Source organism: Sardina pilchardus, chromosome 18 (assembly GCF_963854185.1).
Source record: "Sardina pilchardus chromosome 18, fSarPil1.1, whole genome shotgun sequence".
In the NCBI taxonomy this organism is placed as follows: Eukaryota; Metazoa; Chordata; class Actinopteri; order Clupeiformes; family Clupeidae; genus Sardina; species Sardina pilchardus.
The window spans coordinates 19,462,834-19,472,833 of NC_085011.1; the positions used below are offsets into that span (position 1 = coordinate 19,462,834).

Below are 10,000 nucleotides of genomic sequence, written 5' to 3' on the forward strand. Positions count from 1 at the left end.
GGTAAACTCTCCTATTACACAGGGCATTAGTGGGAGGGGAAGAGGATCGAGCATCCAGCCCCCGGAAGCGTGACCGCACTCCACAATGCGCGCCCGGCAACCGTGTACACAGACAAGAAAATTCCGAAGGCAAAAAAAGAAAAATGAAATAAGGAAGGGGGGAAAAAAAAACACTACTACACTGATAAAATCCAATTCCATTGGAAGGTGCGGGGAGGCAAGGCGAACGGAAAACGTACGCGCCTTACCCGGCCGACTCATCTCGGCAATCCGGATTTAATCCATTTTGACGGTTCCGGAATATTGTAGCGGAGCGGTCAGCATACAAATGACCTGATTTCCATAAGCGCGGCGCTCGCCGAGTCGGCCTGAGATAAGAGCCGCGAGCCGAGGAAATTCAATTAGGCCAGGAGAAGGTTCCAACGAGGAGAATATGGAATTAGTTGGACCAGCTCACACTCCTCATTAGGTCAACAGAGTGGGACAAGGCTGAGGTGGGGGTGGAGTGGGCTGTAGAGGAGAGGAGTGGAGACTGGCTGGATGGGGTGGGGTGGGGTTGGGTAGGTGTGGAGGTGCTGGAGTGGTGATGGGGAAAGTGAATGAGAAGGTGGGGATATCCTGAGGCTGAACGAGAGCGAAGCGGGTGGGGGTGGGGGAGGTGGAAACATCATTTATAGTCATGGGGGTTTCCGCAGATATGAATACGTACGACATACGACACTGTATTGGTGTCTAGATCTATGGGTGCTTCTATCAGTCTATCTGTAGCATTCACCATTGTCATACTGGGGCTTTAATAGTAGGATCGAGGCCCCAGCCGTGGCGCAACTGGCTGGGGCACCTGCACCGCACGCCGCCGACCCGGGTTCGATTCCCGCACCGTGGTCTTTCTCCACTATCACTGTCAATAAAAGGCATAAAATGGGCAAAAAAATATACTTAAAAAAAAAAAAAAAAAATTGTAAGATCGCGCTTGATAGCATAGCAAGCTAAGTATGTCCGTCAGTGAGACACTAGAGATATGCCTCCCATCCCACCTCACTCACATCGGAGCTATGCAACAGGATGCCGTGAGAATGTGTGACCCATCCCTGCGATTTGGTTAGTTAAGTCAGTGCGATGACTGGCATGGTTAATCCAGTGTACTGTAGATCACATGGAACAAAAACTGAAGAACGCTGAAGAACCCTGAAGAACGCTTAGGAATGCTGAAGAACACTGAGGAACGCTGGTGGAACTGCAGAGCAGGAGAACGGGATGACGTTCCCCCTATCTCTCCCAATCACGTGACTTCAACCATACGCTTCGCATGGAGTCTTCTTGCCTCAAACAACCAACGCTAGCACATCATGCCTGTGCAGAGGCACTTTTAAAATGATCATAGGCTGCAGAGCCACATTTAAATTGTCATAAGCTAAGCCGGAAACAAACAAACAAACAAACAACGGAGTCACTTGACTTGACTGTTTGTTCAGTGTGATTGTCATTAGTGCACCATTCCTCACGCGAGACTTCTAAGACCAAGACAATTGCAGTGTTTTTCTGCCTCTCTAAAAAGCCATTAGGCAGGGGCGCGGAGTTTGTCACTGAAGTCTCAAACGTTGCCCAGCGGTAATGACAGGCCATTAAATGGATAAATGCCATTCACTTTGTCCTCCGCGGCTACTGCTGCAGTGCGAGAGCAAACAACATGGCCACTTGGAGGGCATAAAAAAACTAAAAAACACATTTGGACCAAATTTCATATTAATCAAGAATTTACTTCAGCCCTTTCAGAGCGACGGCGAGTCAGATCAAGACAGTTTGAGCTCTCCTGCCTAATACCAGCAAATACAGCCTCTGATAATGGCTGTGTAACTCACTTCTTATCGCCCAAAACTCGATTTTTAGTGTGCCTTCATAAATGTTTTTAACATAATTCACTATTCCATTTTGCAAAACGGAACGGGAAACAGAAACGCCATGTTCCTGTTGAGTTATTTTGGCTGTTATGTCTCGCTCACTGAAGTTCAGTTGATGCTGCTTTTACACTATGCACTTTTGAACAACTTTTGTATTACAGAAGCTGAAACAGCTGACCTGCAAATGACCCCTTTTACCCGGCATGGGCATAGATAGATACAGACCAGGGTCCTGGCCCGCTCACAGCGTTGGCTGTGGACTCGTGGTGATTCAAACAAAAACACACTCATGTACTTACACACTATCGATCTTACGTCTATTCACGATTGCTCAAGAGGAAATAGCCCAAAGGGTTAATAAGGATGAAAACCTGAGTGCTTTCTGAAAGTAGAACACCATTTTCACTTCAAAAGCAACCATTCAATATTTGCTATTCTATCAAATCCATTAAGATGCATCAAGAAATCGAGGTTCCTCCAGTAGCTTGAGATTCATTTGTGCTCTTGATACCTTGAAACTCGGTTCCATGTTCCTAACATTCTGAACTTCTATTTCATAGACTGTAAAAGCTGCTGACTAAGCTATAGTTTTATGGCATTAAAGAACATAAAGACATTCTCTTGTTTGAATAGAACGCAGCACAGAACACACACTGCCTACGAGTGCTTTTCCCGAGTGGGCGCTCGCTGAAAAACCTCTCGGCTGTGCTTTTGATTGATTTCTTAATGCAGCAATGAAACTGTTGCTGTTGCGTTTTGAAATGATATATCAATGCAAATCGATGCATCATTACCCTCTCACAAGTCCCATGGCTTGCATGAAACCGAATCAAAAGGAGACAGTGTATGTGTGTGTGTGTGTGTGTGTGTGTGTGTGTGTGTGTCGCCCATGAGAATAACTTAATAACTGGGAGGGGCTGAGGGGTTAAGAAAACAAAGAAATGGTGCAGATGTATACTGAGCCCCTTCTCAGGTGTATAACACTGAGGAACAATGCTCAAACCCGGTGTTGAATTTGGAATGGTGCAGTGCAAATCATCACGAGCCTCTTCAACGGCCCACCGCATCAGACACAGACACGGCGGCAAAAAAAGCCCGAGCCCGGGAACGCCGTTGTGATGTGTGCGCCGCTCCGAGGCCGAGCACGAGTGGACGTGGGCGGCACTGCTCACGATCAGACCCACTAAAGCCTCCTCAACAACAAAGCAGGACAGGCTGACATTACCTGTGTCATCTGGCATGGGTGGGGAAGGAGAGAGAGAGAGAGAGAGAGAGAGAGAGAGAGAAAGCAGCAGCCCTGTCATAACAACCATTGATCATCATCAGTCCAGTCCTTACCAGCTGCCACCAGTTGAGGTGAAAAGCACAGAGACACACACACACACACACACACACACACACACCTCAGACGGACTGCGTAAGCATAAGGGCAAACACAGGCAAGGCAGCCTCCATCAGGCGGACCCGTGACAGCAGCAACAACAACACTATCAGCACACAGCCACTGTCAACACTCTCTAATCCCCCTCGGTAAACAGATGGGGAAACAAACAAAACAACAAACAACATTGACGGGACAGATGATACCTGTGTGAGTACATGAGAGCGCTTTATCTGATGGACACAGCCATGCAAAGCACATGTCTATACACACACACTCACTAAAGGAGGCGTATACTGCCATCATCATTATATATACACACTCGCTCACTATCTGTCACTCGCTCGCTAGGTACAGGTTATATTATATACCATATTAATGCAAATAGAAGCTCCGCAAATACAATCCTATGGCACACTGTCAGTCTGAATATAAATGTGAGATGAGATATTGGAAAACAGACAGATATACACACACACACACACACACACACACACAAACACACACGCACGTGCATACACACAGACATACACATGTGCGCGAGCACACACACACACACACACACGAACACAAACACACATGCACGCACACACATACACACGTGCGCGAGCGCACACACACACACACACAGAGCAACGTGTGGAAGGATACTGGTCTGTCTGTGGCCGTCTGAAGTTCTCTGGCAGATGGGCTTCGTACAGCTGTCTGGCCCGGGTGTTCCCCATGTCCTGTACGCTCTGCAGGAGGAACACAAGGGAGACGGACACATAAAGGACACAACCAGACAACACAGGACTGCATATTGACAGAGAAGGTACGGGGAGAGGAGAGGGACACACACAACTAGAGCGAATAAAGTCAAAGTAAGAATGATGTGGACGCCTGATGAGAGCATTATTTCAGATGTAGGTTCACACTTTACCGTGCGTGATTAGAACACAAAAATGACAACTGATGTCAGCCCTAGGGACATAGATGTTCACAGATGAGCATGAAAAGGTCATCCTTATCATGTAGAAAGTTGTATAATCGCTCACGTACACACACACAAACACACACACACACACACAGACACACACACACACAAACACATAAATTCAAATGTATTAATCAGCCGAAGGGCAAATTAACATGACTATGATGAATTTGATGGCTGGAAGATGGAGTGAACGGTTTTCTTTTTTGTTTTAAAAAAAAACGGAGAGAGACCATGAGAGACACATTTAATTACCCATCTAGAATTAATTAGCCATTAAAACATCAATTAACATTCTGAACAGAGACGCTGGGTGTCTCCGCGTGCTGTCTGCATCCCGCCTGACAGATTATACAGAGGCGGCAGAGTGTATGTGTGTGTGTGTGTGTGTGTGTGTGTGAGAGAGAGAGTGTGTTTGCGTGCGTGCGTCTGTTCGTCCGAGTGTGTCCATTTCCTTGCTTGCTTTTCTTATATTCCAAGTCAACCCACATATGTTATTCAGCTAGACTCATGAGCGTTTTGTAAAGACTGAGAGCCTTCACTGGCTCCCACTATTACGTGACCGTGTACGTACTAGCGAATAAAAGGAGGGTCTACTAGTCTGCACAGGGCATTTGAGGGCAATGGAGGAGTGTACAAAGACTGGTGGAGGTGTGTCTGCAAGGCTTCCATACCATATAATATACATTCTAAATAGTTACCTCTAGGTTATGTTTTCATCAGGGGTTGTTTGTTGGTCTGTCTGTCTGTTTGTTTGTTTGCAAGATAACTCAAAACGTTATTGATGGATTTCAATGAAATTTTCATTGAAGGTCTGAAATGACCCAAGGAAGAAACGATTAAATTGGGAGTGATCCGTATCACCGTCTGGATCCAGGAGGCGGTTATGTTTTCGCTTAGTGGAGGTCTGCACTCCGAGTGCTTTTCTATTCTATTAATAATATTGTTTGCGTTTTTCTTTTTCTTTTTTAATCTACAGCATGACTTACTATGAACTGCTCATTTTATGCAAATATAATGTTTGTTGATGTCACTGGAGGGGGCTTCCCTGCAAGGTTTCAATACATTATAACATACATTCTATATAGTCTATTAATAATATTGTTTGCTGCTCAATTTCTGTAAATATAATGTTTGTTGAGGTCACTGAAAGTCTCTCTGGACAAAAGAGTCTGCTAGGAACCACAAACATCAACACACATAAATATAAAACATATAAAACACAAAACGTACCTGCATCTGCTCTGGGGTCCACTGGTCCAGATTGACGGACTTGACGCGGGATATGTGCACGCCCAGGTTCCGGTGGATGCCGGCGCATCGGATGCAGATGAACACGCCCAGGTTCCAGGAGGCCCATCGCGGTCCTGCGGAAAGGAGAAGGGGACGTGAGACTCCAGGCTGACCGCAACTATTTTACCATTTGTTTTGTTGTCGCTATCGGCTTTGTGATTCACTGCACTGGCCACCTCAAGGTGGAATAATCTTGTTGCAGACGTAATGCTTCTCGGGTCAGGAAGCAATATATCAGAATTCAGGTGGACTAGCCAAACGCTAGTCACAACTGATGGTTTATTCAACAGTAAACACCAGGTCAATGGTCAACACTAAAAACCAAGGTCAACAGATGAGCGACAACAGGTGGCTCAAAAAGCATTACTCTTCCATCAGCTAACAAGGCGCAAAAACAAAACAAGCATGGTGAAGCAAAGAGAAGGCAACCTCAGTCTGGCTCTGTAACCTTAACATTTACCTGGTTTAAATACATTTGCATGCAGTCACTCATTTGAAGGTTTATTTGCTCAGGATAGGCAAGTACATCTATGGAATGACTGTGACCGATACTACAGCGGAAACTCATGTGTTGGCATCACAGATGACAGACCTCTGCATCCGACCACCGAGGTGGGGTTTCCATTTCACACAATATTCTTGTCTACTGTCTGTTTTTCAAAACCGTTGTATAGAAAAGCGGCATTTTTGACGCTAATTCCTAAAGCTACCCAGAGGAGAGTGGGGGGAAGTGGTGAGCTACGCTAACTGGCTAGCGCTGCTCTCAGGCCTGCAGTGCTGAGGAGGCTAAGTGAGTTGGAGGCTGAGCATGTGTAGCCTTCAGATCCGCTTAAAAGCCCCTACGTCCGCACTACCACCACCACCACCACCGGCACCACCACCGCCGCCCACGTCCACATCCACCTGACGCGGGCCGGTGGCCTCGTACTTGGACGCCCTCTGGCAGGGGCAGGAGAGATGGAGGCATGGAGGGGACAGGTGGGAGAGGGAGAGAACGGGGGAGGAAGGAGGAGAGGCAAAGTGGTTCTGACAACCTGAGTAGTGGCCCGCTGACATTGCTAGGCAAGCGAGGGAGAGACCAGGGGTCAGAAAAGAGAGGGAGGGTGGGGGCTGAGAGGAAGAGAAAGGGAAAGGGAGAGAGTGAGAGCGGGAGGGGGAGAGAGAGAGAGAGAGAGAGAAAGAGAGAGAGGTGGCAGAGGAGAGACTGTAGGGTTATAAATCACTGGGGCAGGCTAGGAAATGGATTTGGGTTGCCATGGTGCCCCTGGCCCGCCTGCTTTTATCTACACCTGTCAGCCATTTTGGGACAGATCTAATTCCTTGGGCTGGGAGGAGGTATCCAGTCAGCACTGCCCACAAACACAAACACACACACACACACCTGATTTATGGCTTGATAAATGTAGCAATTTAGCACCAGCACAATACTAGCGCTCTTGGAGCCAAACAGGCTAGAGGCAGAATGTACCAAAATACCCCCGAAACACCCACAACCTAAACATCACTCCCACACCCTCACCCTCTACCGCTCTCTTTCTAACTTCCTTTCTTTTTCTCTCTTCTCTCTCTCTCTCCATCCCAGACATCAGGTGGCCAGATTCTCTTATTTTTTCCCTTTCTCTCCCCTCTCTCTCACTCTCTTCCATCCCTTCATCTGTTCAGTGCTACACGGTGCTCTGCTTGCTGCTGCACCCACACACTGCACCTCTCTGCCGGTCCCTGGCTCCCCAGTCTCTGCATGGAGTAGCGCTTAGCTTTGGCAGGAGTCAGAAGGTTTCTGTAAATCCTCTCCTGTGGCAGAGCTGGCTCAGGTCTCGCCTTGCCCACCAACCAACCAACCGACTCAGCGGAAGCATCCGGAAAGTGGGGTGAGCAGATCGTATGGTGCACAGAGTGGAGCCACCCACTCATCTCTCACTGGTGGGTACTACGGATACAGGACGGACACACACACACACACACACACACACACACACAGCACATGTGAGCACGCAGGTTCACACACACACACAAAGCACATGTGAATGTGCGCGCACACACATATAAATAAATAAATAAATATGAACACACACACACACACACACACGCACACACACACACACGCACACGCACACAGACAGAGAGTGTGAGCGAGGGAAAGAGTGAAAGAGGTCTATTAGCATAGCAAACAGTGAGCAGGCAGCCCTCACTCCGGCTCCTCTCGTCTCCCCCACCGGCCCTCCGTCATAATTCATGTGTGGCGCTGCATGATTAGGCAGGATATTAATGGATATCTACGCTTCGCTCTCCAACAGCCAACAAAAGAGGGGGACACACAGAGAAGAGCCCTGATAAGGACCTGACTGTGACACAGAGAGAGAGGGAGAGAGAGAAAGAGAGAGAGAGAGAGAGAGAGAGAGAGAGAGAGAAGAGAGAGAGATGGAGAAAGATAGAGAGAGAGATGGAGAGGAGTGAGAGAGAGATGGAGTGAGAGATGGAGAAAGATAGAGAGATGGAGAGGAGTGAGAGAGAGATCGAGATGGAGTGAGAGATGGAGAAAGATAGAGAGAGATGGAGAGGAGTGAGAGAGAGACAGAGATGGAGTGAGAGATGGAGTGTGAGAGAGAGATGAACAAGAGAGAGCAAGAGATGAAGAGAAGAGAGGAGAACACAGAAGGAGAGAGAGAGGATGAGGAGGATGAGGAGGAGGAGGAGTAGGAGGAGGAGGAGAGGAGGCCATGATACATAAACCCGCCCAAATAAAAGTCAGCGACCTGTGAGAGCGGCGTTTCTCTTCCTTTTGTTTCTCCCGTCTTGGTTTTAATTTGGGGGAAGCGCCTCATCAGTCCACTCCGCTACCCAAGCCATTACTCGCCTGGCTGCTCCCAACGTGTGTGTGTGTGTGTGTGTGTGTGTGTGTGTGTGTGTGTGTGTGTGTGGTGTTAAACTCCAGGTACACCCCCCTCCACCCGAACACACACACACACACACACACATTCACCACCACCATCACCGCCATCGCAGGAGATTTATCAGGCCAATATAAGAGGGCCACTGGAGTGTGTGCCTGTGCGTCACGGGACGGCTTACCGGGGGCACAGCGCTTTATTGCCACAATTACGGAGGGTCAATTCGTCTCGCACTGGAGCACCTATCTGACAGACCTGCAGCAAAGGCAGGGAGCCACAGATGGTGGAAGGGAGGAGGGATGCTAGGCTAGGCTAGGCTAGGCTCCTACACTCACCCTTATCTTCTAGTCTAGTCCACCTCTGTCCAAACCAGTAAAAGTCCAAGTAAAAGTCCTTCTACATATTTGGTCCAACCATTGATTTAAGCAGCGGATTCTAATTAGCTCCACTCTGAGCTAATTAGCGAAATCGGGTGTACAGGTAGAAGCAACACATGGTAGGACTCCGACTCTCTGAAGCAGGGTTTCCCCATCCCTGGTAGTGCATGAGTATAGTGTGCACTAATAGTGCACTTTGCAGTGTAGTGTCCCAAACACAGGCCTAGGCTGATGATCTAGTGCAGAGCCATTGAAAGAGAGTTGCGATAGCGACACTCTGATGTCGCCGCCACACGATCAGAAGTCCCAAAAAACCTGCGCTGAACGGCTGAATCGCAAGAGGGTTGGATGTACTTCTGGATGCTGGAGGATGTAACAAATTAACTAATTGACTGCTGATCAAGAGATTGGCTGTTAATAGTTCCAAAACTCCCATGATGCAGAAGTAGCCTGGAAAAAGTGCTGCCATGTTTTCCTATGGAGGTCTATGGGAGTGTCGCCACTCTGTATTATATACCACTCTGATCTAGTGTCCAGTGGGGGGCAGGGTTGGCCAGTGGATGAGTAGCCTCTAGGCTACACTCCAGGCTCCGGCAGCAGACATGGGGACCAAGGTGGAGGACAGGGGGACAGACCTCTTATGGCATGCCATTACTGGCCAAAGATTGGTGGTGGTGTGTGTGTGTGTGTAAGATATTGGTCCTTGTCCTACTTCAAAAGTGTCTCTGTGGCTGTGTGAACTTCAGACAACCTCCGGCAGTTGGCACGGAGAGACTGGGCGCTTCTCAATCTTGGCACGCGCAGACACACACAAACTCACACACACACACACACACACACACACACACACACACACACACATACATACACACACACACACACAGCTGTTGGCAGCAGATGTCCACAGCTGCGGGTCAGTACCGTGGTGGTCTCGTTCAGACGTGGGGGGGTGGGGGCTAGTTAGCTGCCAAACCGCAGACTCTTCGTTAACGAGCTGCTGCCAAGCGACTGGGGCCTGTGGTACCAGGACACCGGCTTAACGAGTGGCTAGTCGGGGACCCGAAAAAGAAGTGGCGAAACTTGCCTATTTGACAAACCGGTGAGAAGTTGAACCACCGCTAACGGGCCGCTCGGCAACGAGGGGCTTCTTAACGAGAGGCTCTGTGACGAGGCGCGCTAACGAG

At 48.5% G+C, this 10,000-nt stretch overlaps 1 protein-coding gene across 4 annotated transcripts in view; it reads right to left on the minus strand.

The window, feature by feature from the left end:
* Window positions 1-10,000, minus strand: part of smap1 (small ArfGAP 1) — a 105,380-nt gene that overhangs the window by 76,182 nt on the left and 19,198 nt on the right. For all 4 annotated transcript variants that reach the window (XM_062519247.1, XM_062519250.1, XM_062519249.1 and 1 more), the window contains exons 2-3: window positions 5,492-5,625; window positions 3,934-4,019 (exon numbers count right to left, since the gene is read on the minus strand). In XM_062519247.1, the coding sequence (XP_062375231.1) occupies window positions 3,934-4,019; window positions 5,492-5,625 (220 nt within the window). The remainder of the gene's footprint in view (window positions 1-3,933; window positions 4,020-5,491; window positions 5,626-10,000) is intronic.